The sequence below is a fragment of the Pimephales promelas genome, chromosome 23 (genome assembly GCF_988280905.1).
Source record: "Pimephales promelas chromosome 23, fPimPro1.hap1.1, whole genome shotgun sequence".
NCBI classification, from domain to species: Eukaryota; Metazoa; Chordata; class Actinopteri; order Cypriniformes; family Leuciscidae; genus Pimephales; species Pimephales promelas.
The window spans coordinates 15,163,314-15,182,980 of NC_142791.1; the positions used below are offsets into that span (position 1 = coordinate 15,163,314).

General features: G+C 37.6%; 1 protein-coding gene across 1 annotated transcript in view; it reads left to right on the top strand.

Annotated features, from left to right (window-relative positions):
- The window catches only part of galt (galactose-1-phosphate uridylyltransferase), a 120,667-nt gene that overhangs the window by 1,056 nt on the left and 99,944 nt on the right, over positions 1-19,667 (top strand). Inside the window, exons 2-6 of the mRNA XM_039676693.2 lie at positions 1,825-1,994; positions 4,086-4,161; positions 5,030-5,078; positions 10,214-10,343; positions 11,994-12,050. Of these exons, the coding sequence (XP_039532627.2) occupies positions 1,825-1,994; positions 4,086-4,161; positions 5,030-5,078; positions 10,214-10,343; positions 11,994-12,050 (482 nt within the window). The remainder of the gene's footprint in view (positions 1-1,824; positions 1,995-4,085; positions 4,162-5,029; positions 5,079-10,213; positions 10,344-11,993; positions 12,051-19,667) is intronic.

A 19,667-nucleotide genomic window follows, 5' to 3' on the forward strand; every position in this document is an offset into this window, starting at 1 on the left:
ATCACATGAGCAACAACTTTATATTTAGCGTCAGGTTTAATTAATCTTCATGAATATCTTGATATTGATGAAACTTACTTATTTTGTGGTTTTGTTTAAGAAACAGCCTATTTATTTTGTGATTGTAGTTTAACCAATACATTTAAGGTCGATTTAAATTCTTATTTTAACCCTTCTAATGTGACCCACAGTTTCACCCTTAAAGATATAATTTATTACAAAACCCCCAAATCGTCATCTCTTGAATATGTTGTTAATTTCTTTATTTTATATCCGAAATGTTCACCCTCAAACCCCCTGTCCTTTATGTTTCCTCTCTGTTGAATTTAATCCGGCTTATGAATAACGAAATTATGATGAATGCAAACCCATATTTATGTTTTCTGTCATTGTGATTGTTTATTGTTAAAGATACAACCATTGTATCTTTCCCTGATCTTTTATATAAAAGTTCTACAATAAAACAATTATATCCTAGATAGCACAAGTCTATTTGATGTAATGTTTACATCTGGAAGACTCATTTAAGAGTGTTTGCTCTTCTGCAATACATCTATAGGACGTTTCCTGTCAGATGTCAAATAGACGTTTAGAAGATGTCAGTTTAACATGCATTCTAAATCATTACATCTTAAAGACATCTTCTAAACGTCGTTTTGACATCGGACAGGAAACATCCTATAGATGTATTGCAGATGAGCAATTTTTGAACACTCTTAAAAATACGTCTTCCAGATGTAAACATTACATCGAATAGACTTGTGCTATCTAGCATTGAGCGACAGGTGCAGTAACACAAGCCTACTTAGTCTACTTGTACTTAGCCTTAACACAAGGTGAGTTAATAGGCAATAAAACAATGCCTAGTGGCACATCCATAAAATTATCAGCATGTCTCACCTCAAACATGTTCAATCGTTTGCACAGTATACACAGGATGCAACATCCCTCCCAAACCTGACCATACAATGGTTTAAATACACATTTTTCCCGCCAAACTCTAGTGGGACGAACCATTGTCACAGGGTGAAACTTTTCCCTGTAACACTCACTGAATTCCACAGCAAAACATTGGCACATACATATAACTAATGTTCAAGAACTCATTTCTGATTCAGCACCAGCCTCACCATCCTCAGTGCTCACACCAGCCTGCAGACATTTCAGATCCAAATCAGACGTGCTGTAATAACTCTGTTTGAATTTGCAATAATTAAAATAAACTACAACTTAAGATTTAAATAGATTTTGTTATTCAGTTTTAGTATACTCATTCAAAGCCCTCTTTTATGAATACCAAGGATTTGTACATATTTTTGCTCACCTACTGCTTTTCCCTTACTATATAGTAGGGAAGTATGCGGTTTCAACGCAGCCAAAAAAAGTTAGCGGTGGGATGTATGAATCATTTTATAGAATCGATTCACTCGGACAGTTTTTCAATGAACCGGTCTAAAACTGATTCACCTATTGTGCATCACTCAAGTGTGCACGGAGTCATTTTGCATTTTAGAATCTCACATTTAAATTCTTTGTCGCAGTGTTTTATACTATATTGTATAGATTGCTGTGAAATTTATGATGTTTATGCTTTTCTATCACTGTCAAGGTGTTATTAAGTGGCATTAAGTGGCAAAGTCTTGCCTGTTACATTTTAAAATTAAATCAAACACAAAACATCCATAAATAATGCTCAAGTAAGCAAAGTCAATACATGAGAATAATATTTCTATACTTATAATAATAAGTTATGTGAGGTATAAATGTACTCTTGGTGAGTTGACCTTAACTCAGATTATTTTTGAATCTTGATGTTTGTTTCAGAGCACCAGCATTTAAGGTACAATCCTCTGCGGGACTCATGGGTTCTGGTCTCGGCCCATCGGATGAAGCGTCCATGGAAAGGACAGGTGGAGAAACCGCCAGTGGACACCATCCCACGACATGACCCCAACAACCCGCTCTGTCCTGGCAGTGTGAGAGCTAATGGAGAGGTGAGCAACTCATTGTCGTGTAACACTAACACTTTCTTTTCTATTCTATAAAAAAAAAAAAAAAAAAAAAAAAATCATGGACTGCGTTAGTTGAAACTGAGAGGGGTCATAGCACTTGAATATTGTTGTCCTACTGTTAGTTTCACTGCTTCTATTGTTCTCATTTGTAAGTCGCTTTGGATAAAAACTTCTGCTAAATGAATAAAGTGCTTGCACAAAGGATAGGAACATTCTTGGGAGTGCTTGCTCAAAGGATAGGAACATCTCATCCTGTGTTCTTGGAATATATGTGCTACGCTTCACGTTTGAGCTTCAGCGAGATCCAATGAGGTTCATTCTGGTGTAACGCTGCAGTTTTGAGCTTTAACAAAGAACCAATGAGGTTCATTCTCGTGTTATGTAGCATGTTTGAGCTTCAGCAAGAACCAGTGAGGTTCATTCTTGTGCTACGCTTCACATTTGAGCTTCAGCAAAATCCAATGAGCTTGCTGCAAGTGCGTGCAGCGTGTTTGAGCTTTAACAAAGTACCATTGAGGTTCATTCTTGTGTTATGCAGCGCGTTTGAGCTTCTGCAAGAACCAATGAGGTTCATTCTTGTGTTACACAGCACGTTTGAGCTTTAACAAAGAACCAATGAGGTTCATTCTTGTGTTATGCTTCACGTTTGAGCTTCAGCAAGAACCAATGAGGTTCATTCTTGTTACACAGCACATTTGAGCTTCTGCAAGAACCAATGATATTCATTCTTGTGTTATGCTTCACGTTTGAGCTTCAGCAAGAACCAATGAGGTTCATTCTTGTGGTACACAGCACGTTTGAGCTTTAACAAAGTACCATTGAGGTTCATTCTTGTGTTACACAGCACGTTTGAGCTTTAACAAAGAACCAATGAGGTTCATTCTTGTGTTACACAGCACGTTTGAGCTTTAACAAAGAACCAATGAGGTTCATTCTTGTGTTATGCTTCACGTTTGAGCTTCAGCAAGAACCAATGAGGTTCATTCTTGTTACACAGCACATTTGAGCTTCTGCAAGAACCAATGAGGTTCATTCTTGTGTTATGCTTTACATTTGAGTTTCAGCAAGAACCAATGAGGTTCATTCTTGTGTTACACAGCACGTTTGAGCTTCAGCAAGAACCAATGAGGTTCATTCTTGTGTTACACAGCACTTTCGTGCTTCCACAAGAATCAATGAGGTCCATTCTTGTTACACAGCACGTTTGAGCTTCTGCAAGAACCAATGAGGTTAATTCTGGTGTCACTCACCACATTTGAGTTTGTGTAAGAAGAACCAATAAGTTTCATTATCGTGTTGCTGCACCTTCGAGCAATCCCAATAAAAGACTTAATTAAATATCTTCATCATGTAAAAGCAATCGAGTCTCTATATGGAATATTTTTACGATCTTTGATATTATTCTATGAACTCATTGAAGCATCAAAGTAGTCGTTGTCAATGGAGGGACAGAAAGCTCTCAGATTCATCAAAAAAGATGAATTAAAGTCTTGCGGGTTTGGAACGACACAAGGTGTGATAAATTAATCACAGAATTTCCATTGTTCTTGATACCTCTGGCTCAGCCTGGAGCATTATGGGTGCTTTTTTACGAACACAGATAAAACCGTCTTGTCTGTGGAAAGTGATGTGTCTGCAGTCATTATACAGCGTTCTCTGACTAAGCAGAAAAAAAAAACCATTGATATCCTTTCCTTGAGTACGTTTCTGCCTTCTCTCCGTCGGCTTGTTTGAGTTATATGCCAATGAATATTCAGTGGCACTGTTTTTTTAGTGCTCTCTTAAGCTTGACAAATGTTCTTGGCTGATTCTATCATTCCTGGATATTATTCTTTAATGATTAATTAAAATAAAGAACTTTGCCAGGCTACTTTACAATCGGAAAAGATGTTGAACATGCACTCTTGAACTCTTTGGCACTATTTAATGTTATTGCTTCATTCAGAGATACATTTGGCTGGAAGCAGCTTGTCTACTCAAATATGTCGACCTGAGGAAGATGTTTTATCCACCAGTCTTTGATTAAACACAGGATACACCAGTCATGTGATATTTTCCTCGGTTTTTTTTCAGGTGAATCCTGATTATGACAGCACGTTCATGTTTGAAAATGATTTCCCTGCTCTCCAGCCTGATGCTCCAGACCCCGGTATGATCCTCTGTCGTATTCACTGCCATAACACTTTCTGCTGTTTATGTACTAGTTTATTACTGGATATTATTTGGATCTACTAACATAAATGTAACATACTTTTTTTGGACCTGTTACATGGTAATGGAAAACCTGGATAGTTGTAATTGTGGTAATAATTTAGTACCATGTTTACTTTACCATTTAAAAGTTTGAAGACGGTAAGATTCTTTTTCATTCAATGAAGACATTTCAGCTATTAAAAGTGACATTAAATGCATTTATAATATTAAATAACATTATAATATCAAAAATATTTTTCTTTTGAACTTGTTAATGGTTTACACAAAAAAGTGAAGCTACACAACTGTTTTTAACGTTGATAATAACCAGAAATGTTTCTTGAGGACCAAATCATTATATTAGAATGATTTCTGAAGGATCATGTGACACTGAAGAGTGAAGACTGGAGTAATGATGCTGAAAAAATAGCTTTGATCACAGGAGGAATAAAGTACCTTTTACTATATATTCACATAGAAAACAGCTATTTTAAATTGTAATAATATTTCACAATATTTCTACTGTATTTTATCAAATAAAAATGCAGCCTTGTTGAGTAGAAGGTTTCATAATAATAATGAAATGCAATTCCCAACATTCTAAAACAGCAGTGTATATCAAAGTGCCATTGTTTTTATGATCTGATACAGTATTATGGTAAAGCTACAGTACTTTCAGCCGTTATAATAAAAGCGGTTAATGTTCCTGCTCCTAAAAAGTTTAATTGTGAAACTTTTAGTGTGCAATAATAATCTGTACGTTAATGAAGGAGATCATTCCAGCATATTAACAATTTGCCGTTCATTTTTATTACTGGTTCTAGGTTCAGATCATCACCCACTTTTCCAAAGCAAAGCAGCCAGAGGCATTTGGTGAGAACAGTTTATTTCTTCTCCTTAAGAACTAAACTTACTAATTAGTATTGTTGGTTAAGTTAAAAATCACTATTAACAACAACAAAACCAAAAACCTTTAAGTGCCCCATTATGCTATTTTAAAGGTTCCTTATTTTTTTTCAGAGTCTCTTACAATAGGATTAACATGCCATGAGTAATATTACCCAGTTATTGCAATGCTGATGTGGAACAGGACTGTAAAATAAAGTTATTTTAGACAAAGCAGTGCTGTGGATTAGGTGACTTGCTGCATCCCAATTCACATCCGTCCTAAATAGTATTCGAAAATAGAATTAGTACGTCCCAAATTGTAGTGTGTTGAAATGAGTGTTCCATAGAGACCCGGATGGGCTACTATTCCCGGTCTGAATCCGAAATGCAGATCGTTGCACACTCTAATGGCTGATATTGCTCACATCCCATCACCCGTTGGACGAGGATTCGGTTAGAACTACAAACACAAGTGAAAAGGTGTTAAAAAAGCTTCAGTCATGGAGGACGTGCGAGTCCAGCAGTTATGTAGAGAGGTTTGAGTGATTAATTATCAGTATCTAACCTGACAAAAATGAATTTATTCAATGTTGTCCACATTATATTGCATCTGCAGCAGCAGTGTGAACTTTTGTAAAGAGATGTTTAGCCATTACCTTTTAAATCATTATATTCAGATTGGTTTGCAATTTGCCTGCCAACTCATTAGCTACACACTCAAAGTATGTACTTTTTCCTCACAAAAAGAGTACACACTTTTAGGGCGTAGTATTGGGACGCATCATGTATGGTGCTGGTGATTAGCTGCGCTGAGTGCAGGCAGGTGGTGGTGACAGGTGATGGCGATTAGTATTCGGGTAATGGGTGATGGTGTGCAGGTGTGGGTCAAGGAGGATGCTGGGAAATGTAGTGAGGAGGACAATTAAATAATGAATATACCTGTATTTATGACTAAAATGTTAAATAAGCAAATAAATAATTTAATTTATTATGATTAAAATAAAATAAATACATTTATAAATAAAAAGTTAATTAAGTAAAGAAGTAAATGCGTATTTTCCCTTTCAAAAAACTGTTTGGAAATCATGAGATACATTTTTTTTTAATTCTGTTGACAGGCACAGACATATAAACATTTATATATAAATAATTATATATAAATAACATTATATATATATAATGTTATATTATATATTACAGTATAGTAGGGGATCATCAAATTTGGGGGTCTACAGCATAAGACAAAACAAAAAACAAACAAACAAAAAAGTTGTTTGCTGTTACTGTGTATTAGTTTTTAGCACAAATTGCCTTAGATCGCAGCGACACTGAGGGATCCTTTGTTAGCACAGTACATTATCTCAGTTATTGTGCCTCGTGGCCCATGCAAAGCAGTGCTAATAAACTATTTCCCTGTGTTTAATCATGCTGTGTGTAGAAATTGATTGTGCTACCAGAATTGGGAGACCTCAGGAGAGCGCTAACTCAATGCATCTTGCTGTGTTCGTGTACTATGTGGATTATTTATAAAATCACCATTGTTCACATTCTCACTTTGGTTTTGTGCTTTTGGTTTATCTTTAAAATCATTTATGTATGATTGAGTTATTAAAGATCTGTAACCAAAACACTTTTTGTACACTTAAAGGGACCATATATAGAATTCAGAATTGTTAGCGACACTGGTGGCCAATAAGTGAACTGCAGCCAGAAACTTATTGTTTGTGCTCGGACACGTAATGCACACTATGCTAAACGTGATTCAAAGCCCCGATATACTCACAGCAAAGTTTTTCTTCGTTCTTATAAGTAAAAAATAGTCGAAAATACCTTTGGAGTGATATTATATATTGTTAACTAACATCCCGATGCCATCCATTGCATAGGTGAATATGCAAATATGTGCTGCTCACTTTCCTCAATAGCAAAATAAACACACAGCAATAATGACAGTGGTGTGAAGACAGCAGTTAAAGCATCTGATCGTAGCGATGTGGATATGTTTGCACTAGATTTGCGATTCACCAGCTTCATGTCGACAGATGAGGTCATTAAAATCACACTGTTATGGTAGTTTGATTAATTATATTTAAGACAAAGACTATATAGATCTGGCTATGTGAGACTATATTTCGAATTAATCTAATTACAGTACAGAATAGCTCTTTCGGCATTATCCTGATCATTGTATTAGCATTAGCATTTCCTAACGTCTCCAATCCACACTGAAACTTCTAAATGAAAATGCTAAATTCACCTTACAGCGCATGCGTAAACCCATATAAAAGCTCACTGATATGATATAGACGGAACAGACATAATAAAATTATCACGCAATTCTTCTGGTAGGATTATTTTATTTAGCAAGCTATCTCACCATTCACTGATGTGTCCAGGTCGCACTATACACCATTGTATATTTGGTCTAAAACGGCACTGTTCTCATGTTATGCCACAGTACAGACTGTGATATGAAGAGAGTGCAGAGTAACATATTTTAGTGACGGTGAATACCACATAACAGACACAATAGAACTATGCATGCATATCAGTTGACATGACTAAACATTCGTCATTCTTTTTAAACTGCGTTTTCAAATTTATCCACTTGGGAAAGCGTTTTCAAAAAGCTCATTTTTCACCATCTTGGTGTGGACGGAAGGCCAAAACGGAGAAAAAAAGATGTGTTTTCATAGGAAACCGTATTAGTGTGGACTGAAGCAGCTAATTTAGATCTTCAGATCTTCTTGATAATTACAGACAGATGTGTCTAATGGGTCTAATCTTCACAATGAACAAAAATGTGATTATTATATGACAATTCTCACATATACCACTAGGTGATACCACATATTAACACTAGGTGATGCTGTCATCAAAGAAGTGGATTTGCTAGATAAGTCTGTTTGTAAAAAGTCACTCAGGCCTTTTATATGTGCACACAGTGATTGTTACTCGGACATATCTTATGAGAGACACCATTGAATCGTTTTGTACCTTGATTTCATGATCCCTAGTGCTTTCCGTTTTATCGATTCCACGCTGGTCCGTTTTATGCAGTATATTTGAGGGCAGAAGATAACTTCACAGACGGCTGTTCTGAAACGGCACCTGTGTGTGCAACCATCCAATTAGTGGCGTAGCAGAAGAGGCCATGAACACACACGCCCTGCCAACCGACGCTCAACTCTAATGCTCTGGGATCTGACATTGTTTTCAAAGTAGTAAGAATAGCGCTCGAGGCACAAACAAGTCAAGGACGCTTAATAGAGAGAACTGGCTGCCCCACATAAAGCCTGAAAGAGGATACTTTGGAAAGATTGCAGGCACAGCTGCTGGGATTCATTCAGGGCTGAGCATAGAGAGAAGTACGATATGAATTTATTCATAACTCTGCCGGGTGATTATTGAAGGTGACGTGTAACATGTACAGTGTATGTTTTATGATAAATGCTGCTTAGATCACAGAAGGAAAGTAAGCTGGAAGGATGGATCGGATAGATAGACTTACAGGTACTGATGATGGACAGATAGATAGATAGATAAGACAGAGACAAATAGTGAGACAGATAGTAAGACTAGGTAGATGGATAGATGGATAGATATTCAACAGATGATAGGTAGATAAATATGTAAAAGTCAGATTGACGTAGATTGATAGATAGATAGACAGGTAGGAAGACAAATAGATAGACAGACATACAGACAGACAGACATGCAAATAGATAGACAGAAAGACAGACAGACAGACAGGCAGACAAATAGACAGACAGACAAATAGATAGACAGACAGACAGACAGACAGACATGATAGATCGATAGACAGACAGACAGACATTACAGATAGATAGATAGACAGACAGACAGACAGACAGACATGATCAATAGACAGACAGACAGACAGACAAATAGACAGACAGACATACAGACATGATAGATCGATAGACAGACAGACAGACATGATCGATAGACAGACAGACAGGCAGACAAATAGACAGAAAGACAGGCAATTAAATAGATAGTCAGTCAGTCAAACAGACAGACAGACAAATAGATAGAGAGTCAGTCAGTCAGACAGACATGACAGACAAATAGATAGACAGAAAGACAGGCAGAAATATAGATAGACAGACAGACAAGACAGACAGACAGACAGACATGATCAACAGACAGACAGACAGACAAATAGATAGACAGAAAGACAGACAGACAGACAGACATGATAGATTGATAGACAGACAGACATACATGATAGATAGATAGACAGACAGACAGACATACATGATAGATAGATAGATAGATAGATATATATATAGATAGATAGATAGATAGCTAGATAGATAGACAGATAGATAGATAGATAGATAGACATACATACAGACAGACAAATAGACAGACAGACAGACAGACATGATAGATCGATAGACATACATGATAGATCGATAGATAGATAGATAGATAGATAGATAGATAGATAGATAGATAGATAGATAGACAGACATACAGACAGACAAATAGACAGACAGACAGACAGACAGACAGACAGACAGACATGATAGATCGATAGACAGACAGACAGACATGATCAATAGACAGACAGACAGACAGACAAATAGACAGAAAGACAGATAGATAGAGAGTCAGTCAGACAGACATGACAGACAAATAGATAGACAGAAAGACAGGCAGAAATATAGATAGACATGACAGACATGACAGACAGACAGGCAGACATGATCGACAGACAGACAGACAGACAAGACATGATCGACAGACAGACATGATAGATAGATAGATAGACAGACAGACATGATAGATAGATAGATAGATAGATAGACAGACAGACAGACATGATCGACAGACAGACAGACAGACAGACATGATAGACAGAAAGACAGGCAGATAGACAGTCAGTCAGTCAGTCAGACAGACAAACACTATAGATACGATAGATACAATAGATAGATACGATAGATAGATAGATAGACAGACAGACAGACAGACAGACAGACAGACAGACAGACAGACGATGGATAGATAGACCAACAAATATATGGTCAGACAGACTGACAGAGAGATAGATTTTAACCAAATGTGTTGTTTTCCTGTTTGTTTGTCAGTAAGGTTATGTGTTTCCACCCCTGGTCTGACGTCACCCTCCCGCTCATGAAGCCTGCAGAGATCCGCAGAGTGATTGACAGGTGGGCAGATCTGATCGGAGAGCTGGGTGATGCGCACACATGGGTGCAGGTCAGTACATCATGTCCTGTCTCTTCTATTTCTGGTGCACCTGTTACTTTGCATTCACAAGCAAAACACTGAAATTCATTTTGCAATAAAATGCAGCCGTAAGACACGACTCATTAAAAAAAAAAAAAAGAATAAATAAAACGAGACATGATTTTATTCTCACTGAGACTCTCTCTTGGGGGGTGTAGCAACTTAATGAAACATTTGCACCAGTTGTCACCAGAAGAAACTTTCCCTGTAGAAGTGATGGAGTCACAGGGACACGATTGCATAAGAGTGTGTGTGTGTGTTTAAAAGGAGACAGAGACCGGGACGCCGCTCGATTGGGTTTCGTCCCAGTCTTCCTCATCAGTGCTAATTGGATCAATTGGGAGATGCTCTTCAGTCAGGGCGTCTCAGCACTGATCAATGGCAGGCAGTGTGGAGCGATCCTCTGGCCTCTCTGGACACATTAATGCTCCTGCAAGGGAATAATGGAGCACTTCAAAGGCTTCCAGGGATATGAATGCAGCAAATTAAGATGTTTGTGCCAAAAGATAGTTAACTTATGAGAGTGAGAGAGTTCATGAGCCTCAATTGCTTTTTGACAGACTGTAGATCCAGTTTAACTAAGGAATTCGGCTTAATGGTACAGAACCCAACACACTTTATAATTTAATGTTTTTCTCCAAAGCCCAGTAGCCCACTTATAATGTTACTTATGTTTCTTGCATTAAAATAGCCATAATTTAGACTCTTTTACAGCCTTTTTGCTTCTTCTATAGATGAATGGCCTCTGTTGTGATTGGCTAACCTTCATATAAAGATTTTGTCCTTAATTTTGGTACAGTATGTGCCATATCATTCTCTTCTACATCTTACAAGTTGATTATTTTTTCAACATTAACATGCATATCCCTTTATATAATAATAATAATAATAAAAATAATAATAATATGTCCCGTATTGGGAAAAACAATAGCACTTTAGACATTTAGATTCATAAAAAAGTCACAGCTTACCACTGTTTTATGCATCTGTACCTATAATATATATATATATATATATATATAGTTTTTTTGTGCATAAAACTTTATTAACATTATAAGTGTACCTCAAGGAACATATTAAAGTAAAAAAAAAAAAAAATCCAGGTTGAAATGAATAATTATCATTAATTTAGGGTACAGCAAAGTTCAGTCCAATCGGAGAAGCATCTACTGAGACGTTGCTACACTTTTCCCACTGGAGAGTATCGGTCACGACTCCTCCGGATAACACCGGTGGTTATCTCCTCTCTGTTAAACACATCAGAGTGCGCGTTTCGCCTCATCTTTGCAATTTGCAGACCCTGAAGAGCGGTGACTTTTTACCTGAGTCAATATTTATCAAGTGGAGTTGTCAAGGACAGATCCTGCCCAAATCCTTTTACATCACCCTTGAGGGAGGTGTCAGGAAGTCTTAAAACTCCCTCCGACAGGATGTTTCCTTTCAAACGGCAACATGTGCTCTGATCTCTTCATGTCTTAATAAGAGAGTGCATGTTTTATCTGCACCTGTCTGACTGCAGCATGTTTTGGGTTGTGTCTGTACGTTTGTATAATGTTTGCTGTGGCTTGTTATGTCTGGGTTCTTTGTCAGGACGTAATGTCTCTTTCTCTTGTGTTTCAGATCTTTGAGAATAAAGGAGACGCGATGGGCTGTTCAAACCCCCATCCCCATTGTCAGGTACACCGTTACCTTGTTACTTCATTGATGTCTTTTTCTTCTGCCTCATTCTGCCCCTCCTCCCAATTAGCGTTTGCCCCTGTCGACTCTCTGAGGCAGAAAGCCCTAGAATGGCTTTCTGCAGATTAAGACAGATCCGCTGCAGTCTTTGACCATCTGGAATGCTCGATTTTTTTTTTTTTTTAGGCTTGAATAGGTTCTTTATAAACTTTATGAAGTAAAATAACTAGCTTCCGGCCCAAACGAACATACGGATTCGACTTAAGTCAAAGCGCAACTTATGAGTTATGTGACGCACTGCTGATATTTACGCTACGCCGTGGCGCACTCGCTACTGCCGACGTCACAAGTTGTCTAAGTTGTGTTTTATATGCAAGTAGACTGCGTTTGGATGGAAGCTAGAATTTTACTTTATAAAGTTTTAAAAATGAATATTTTTCTTACACAAACGCATCACTTTACTTCAGAAGGCCTTTATTAACCACATAGAGCCGTGTGGAGCACTTTTATCATGGATAGATGCACTTTTATCACGGATATATGCACTTTTATCTTCGATATGCACTTTTATGATGGATAGAGGCACTTTTATCATGGATAGAGGCACTTTGATCATGGATATATGCACATTTATTATGGATAGATGCACTTTTATGATGATATATGCACTTGATGAATAGATGCACTTTTATAATGGATAAATGCACTTTTATGGTGGATAGATGCACTTTCTATGATTGATAGAGGCACTTGTCATGGATAGATGGACTTTGATGATGGATAGAGGCACTTTTATCATGGATAGATGCACTTTTATGGTGGATAGATGCACTTTGATGATCGATAGATGCTCTTTTATAATGGATAAATGTACTTTTATGGTGGATAGATGCACTTTCTATGATGGATAGAGGCACTTATCATGGATAGATGGACTTTGATGATGGATAGATGCACTTTTATGATGGATAGATGCACTTTTATCATGGATAGATGGACTTTTATGATGGATAGATGGACTTTGATGGATAGATGCACTTTTATCATGGATAGATGCACTTTTATCATGGATAGATGGACTTTGATGATGGATAGATGCACTTTTATGATGGATAGATGCACTTTTATGATGGATAGATACACTTTTATCTTCGATATATACACTTTTATGGTGGATAGATGCACTTTCTATGATGGATAGAGGCACTTATCATGGATAGGTGGACTTTGATGATGGATAGATGCACTTTTATCATGGATAGATGCACTTTTATGATGGATAGATGCACTTTTATCATGGATAGATAGACTTTTATGATGGATAGATGGACTTTGATGGATAGATGCACTTTTATCATGGATAGATGGACTTTGATGATGGATAGATGCACTTTTATGATGGATAGATGCACTTTTATGATGGATAGATACACTTTTATCTTCGATAGATACACTTTTATGGTGGATAGATGCACTTTCTATGATTATAGAGGCACTTTTATCATGGATAGATGCACTTTGATGATGAATATATGCACTTTTATGATGAATAGATTTACTTTTATAATGGATAGATGCACTCTTATCTTGGATTGATGCACTTTGATGATGAATAGATGTACTTTTATTATGGATAGATGCACATTTATGATGGATAGATGCACTTTTATGATGGATAGATGCGCTTGTATGGACTGCAAAACAGAAACGGCCATTCACTGCTATTATAAAGCTTAGAAGAGCCAGGACATTTTTTTTATATGAAGAGTTCAGATGCAAAAGCCTCTAAGTGCCATTTGAAATTTTCTTCTAGAATGATCATTTTTATCAAGCTTGTATATTTAAGTTGAGTAATTTCACTTAAATGGCAATTCATAGGTAATCTTCATTGTCATTTAAGTGAAATTACTGAACTTAAATATATAAGCTTGATAAAAATGATCATTTTAGAAGAAAATTTCAAATGGCACTTAGAGGCTTTTGCATCTGAACTCTTCATATATATATTGCTTCAATTGTGTTCGTCTGAAAGAAGAATGTCATATACACCTAGGATAAGGGTGAGTAAATAATGGGCCAATTTTAATGTTTGATTGAACTATCCCTTTAACTGTCACCTTAGCGGAGAGACTGCCGATGAGACGGACTAATGCAAGCATGAGCTCAAAAAGCCTGTAGACTCCAATTAGGGAACTAGAGATGTTCCTGGAAAAGACGTCACTGAAACCATCTTCCCGCTAGAAAATGAGTCTCTCCTCTCGGTCTCAGAGTCAAGCGGGATGGCAGCGGGGCGGAACACGTCTCTGCTTTTATCAGTTTCATAGCGTGTGCATTTTATTGACATCTTCATGTTTCTGCTCTGAGTTTGGAGCTGCAAGGAAATTGTGTTTCCTCTCGTTTCCCTTTTCCAGGCTGTCTGTCTCCCCCTTGTTTCTTCTAAGCACAGGAAGCCTGTCACTGTCGTGCCGTGACAGCGCAGCAAGACAATCTCGCTGGGTATGCCACACTGAGCTCACTCTATTCATTAAGTGCTTATGTATGGCTGTGGTTTCCACTAGGGGGCAGTAGAGGATTTTGAGATGGTTTGACACAAAGCTCCTATTAAAGATGCTGCCACTCATGTTTTCCCTATAATACTCTCCTTTTAATAAACCACACCCGAGGAATGTAGGTTTAATATTCATTCCATAGATTTATAGTTTACCACCTTTCATTTTCTCTTAGCGTCATCACATCTGATTTCCTGTGCCGATGTACTGACCTAACTTGTTAGGATGTGATTGATATGGTTTATTTGGCTGGGAAAAGTAAACCTAATCAGAAGTTTTTATTTATTTTTATTTGTAATGCAGTAACTATAATAAATGCAAACGTTAATGCCCTCAACTGACAGTTAAGCCTGACACTGTTTCCAACTTTATTTCATTATTTCATTTCCAACTTTCATTAACAAAAACTGAATAAAATTGTAACTGAATTAAAAATAAAATGCATGATAAAAACTAAAAGTATTGTCATCACAACTAAATTACACAAAAAGGATATGAAGTGATTTTACATTTTTTTTTAACTTTAATTTGAGTTGTTGATGCATATTCTAAAACTTAAAACCTTAACAATCCACCTGCAATATGCGTTTTCTATAGTTAGTATAGAAATAATACTAAACAACACTGACTATATTTATGCTTAACTTATTTTGTTGAGTTAAAAACATATGCTGTCATAACTTATTGATCATTTCATTTTTTACATTGTGGTTTTTAATAGTATTAATTAACAATAATAACACTGAATAGCAATAATAATAAGACTGTGTTGAGAACACATAACTTTGACAGCAAAATACTAACACTAAATGATGCTAAAAATAAACTTAAAACTAGAAAACGCTAAAAAAATACTTGGCTACTTATACTTATTGGCTAAACATAAAAATGAATCCAAATCTAAAAGAAAAAATTGGACTTGTCTCTGCATATTAATCTGGGACAGGACAAAATATTTGATTTTCTTTTTCCTAAACGTTAATAGACCCAGCACATTAGACAAGTGTCCTAGGCTCATCAGCTCATCCATGCATCATAGTGTCAGCATGCCAACACATCCACCCCTCGTCCCAGTATACTGGACGTGACATCAATCACAGATCTGAAACTAAATCAGCCTCCCGGGCTCAGCCCAGGTAACATCAGCCGTAAGCCGCTCTTAAGTTTCTCATATGATTTTATCAATGGTAAACACAGCTAAATATGAGTAAATAAATCCCCTTCCCAGTACGTGTGTGGCCCTCCGCGGAGAGACCGGAGCTCTGTGTGGCTTAGGTCTGTGTCAGCCGGCAGGAGTTGAGCTTTACCCAGCATGCCCTGGGAGAGATGGATAAGCCGCATGTATCCGGCTGCCCACCTTCTCCGGGATGAGAGTATTTGCGGAGAGGGAGCGAGCGAGAGCTGTGTGATCTGTGTCTTTTTCTCTCTGTCTGTCCCACGCTTTCTCATATCATCCGTAACCACCCACCCCTGAGCAAACACTAAACATCAGCTCAGAAAACACTCAGCATTCTCTCGGAGCCATTATCTTGATGCTCTTTTGTGAACTTTAAAACACTTTATCACAGGGACTTTTACACTTTCTTGTCTCAGTTTAGGGATTGTGTGAATTTTAGTTTGTGTGTGAATGGTTATTGGACCCTTTAAAGCAAACTAAACCAAGACTCTTGTTCGATATATTATAAATAATAAGAATAATTATAATTAATATAGTGTTTTGGAGTTCCACAAAAACTAAAACATTGTTAAAGGCACACTATGCAAGAATTGAACCTTAATATAACAGCTTCAAAGTCATTTCGGTGGTAAACAAACTCATTGTAGGGCGAATCATCCTGGTAGTAAAGCTTGTGGGGAACAGCGCTGGAAAAAAAAGAGGAGCGTCCCCACAATTCTCGCGAGAATCACGACATAATTACGGCAACGACGTCACGCACATCAACAACAACATATGAAGCATGAAGACACTTGCACACATTTCAGATGTGATACTCGAAGATGGAAAAAGCAAAGAAAACGCGGTTGGAAGAGACTAGGAAAAGGAAAAGATAATCTGGTCTGAGGAACCAGACAAGGCTTTTCCATAGATGGGGCTTTTCACTCGTTGCCGCGAGCTAAAAAGCAGCACTGGATGCAACAGTGATGCTTATCTGACGATCTTGTTGATGGACTAGTAAGTAAATAATATTTCTAAGTTTGTGTGCATTTTATTTTTGTGATTTCACCGGAATGAAAAGAGAGAGTCTGTAATGGCGATAGATTGAAGATCTCGTCCGAGTGGAGATTGCGCGCGCCGCCACATAGGGTGACCAGACGTCCCGAAAAATTTGGGACAGTCCCGAAATCTAAGCTGTTGTCTTGAAAAATCTTGAGTAGTTATTGTCTGATAAAATATTAAAAACTGTCCGTGGAGGTTGAGACAGCCCCCGCTGGCGGCTCATTGGCTGCAACATCTTTTCTGTTTCTTGTTTTGAAGTTCTAAAAAAAATGTAGCCGCAAATTTAGATATACATTGATAAGCAAATTTGCATTCATTCGTTTCGTTGACATGGCTGGTGTACTGGAACCACAACACGCCATTTTTTAGTGGCAGACTAATGACAGACTGTTGATCTTTGAAAATTTAAGGTTTGAAATTCATTATCTTTTATTATAGGCTATGTAGTCTGCAAGATTTGTACCTTAATATAACAGTTTCAAAGGGGTATCAGGCCGTGAGTGGTATTTACGACAGTAACGTTAAATACAAGGCGGCAGTGGCTCAGTGGTTCATGTGGGTTGTCTACGAACCGAAAGGTTGGTGGTTCAATCCTCGGTTCCACCTGACCAAGTGTCGAGGTGTCCATGAGCAAGACACCTAACCCCAGCTGCTCCCGACGAGCTGGATGGCGCCTTGCATGGCTGACACCGCCGTCGGTGTGTGAATGTGTGTGTGAATGGGTGAATGTGAGGCAATATGTAAAGCGCTTTGGTGGCCATTAGGTCTATGAAGGCGCTATATAAATGCAGTCCATTTACCATTTACCATTTACAAGTACTCCACAGCGACACTAGGGGTCACTGTTTGACAAAAACGGAATTCCTACATAGTGTGCCTTTAACCAGTCTAAATGCAAAGTTCATTGATTATTATGTTTATCTGAGTGCAATATAGGTATCACCATCATTATAATTATTACTTAATAATATTCAAGTGGATCTGGTACACAAACATGTACAGAAAAGACAAAAAAATAAAATAAAATAGATAAATAAATAAATAATGGAAAAGTGACTTATCTCTGCAACAGCTAATGGACCTAAAAAGAAGAAAAAAATAAATAAAAGTCCAAAGCATGTTTGAAGGTCAGGGACAGTTTAAATGAACTTTTTTTGTCCTTAAATCTTTCCGTTTTGGTTTGTAATTGCACTTTTTACCATGTAAAGCAAATTGATTCATCACGGTGTGACCTTTTAGCTTTCAGCTTTTGTTTCCTCAAAGTCTATGTGGCATTAGTCATGTTTCACTCACATATTACCACTACAAACCCCTTTAAACCAATCCAGCTTGGACGTTTAGTTTCAACTCAAGTTCACTTTTAGGTTCACTTATAATGTGTAATATGAACACAAACCAGGTCACTTTATTTTAACCAGGTACACTTTATCCAAACACAGATATTAATAATTCTGACTCACAGATACAGAATCACAGATTGTTGCACACCCCTACAGTCAACATGACTCATCACAATATTAGGATGTAGATTTAAGTGAAAACAGATACATTTAACACATTTTTAACAATAGTAACACACAATTTCCCCGAATTTGATGGCTGGTTGCCAACCAAATTAGTGGTCTCATGGTTGATTGATTCAGTTCACTGCTAGACAAACAAGACTGATGGTTTGCGTGAAATGCATGTAGAACCTCTCAAGAAGAGGGATATTTTCACAGAGGATTTGAAATTCACTGAAAACTTCACACAAGTTAATTTGACTCTGAGAAGACACAGCAAACAACATATCTCAATGGACTTTTTTGGTCAAATTAGAATATATAAAGAATCTTCACTTTTTATGATCCAATTCCCATTTCCTAAACCAACTCCAGTGACGGCATCTCTGGTTTATCCCTGCATAAACACAGGTTGTGTATAATGTCGTCTTATCTATGAATTTACATACACAGCTGGGCCGATAGCAGAGAAATGGCACGGAGAGAGATTGCAGGACAGAAATGAGGTGTGATTGACGTTCTCCTGGAACTCTGGCTGATGCTTTTCGAAACGGCAAGTCAATCTGCCGCTCTCCATGGGCTCCGACACAAGCAGACAAATAAATAGCGTAAGCTTACGTCAGGAAACGTCAATCATCTGAGCCATCTGTTAAGAACAGATATATATATATATACAAACTCTGGAGAACTGTAGCATCCCCAAATATCGCCTGCGGGTCAGGCCTGAAAATCATAGAACCACGCTTTTTTTAATGTCTCTGATGCTGTCACTGCTAGCATATTTACTGACTGTGAGCGTGTTTCTTTACGATTTTCTGCCTCACTGTTGTAGAGAGTGATGGACCGCTGTCTGGCGTTTTATTTCACACAGGTTCATAAACGCGGCCTCTAGGGCCCCGGGACGGATGCTTGAAGACTGCCCGATTAGTCCATCTTTCGTCCTGAATCCTCACTTATCACTCCTGACATCCAAATCAGCAGCTGGAATACTGAGGAGATGCACGTATAGTGCCACACACACACACCGCTGACCAATCGGACTGGGAAGAAAAGGTTCTATATAGAACCTTAAAAGGTTCTATCAGCGCTACGTATTTGGAACCCCTAAAAGGTTATATACACTCTTAAAAAAAGGGTTCCTCTTGGTTCTATATAGAACCCTCGGTTTCCATACTTGGCCAATAGAACCTACCAAAAAAAATGGTTCTATATAGAACCATTTTGGAGTTCCATATATGAAGCGGGGGATGGAACCATTTCTGGTTCTAAATAGAACCATTTCTTCTAAGAGTGGCGAGGAATGGACACTGACAGTAAACCTGGACAAAACCAGAGTCATGGTCTGTGA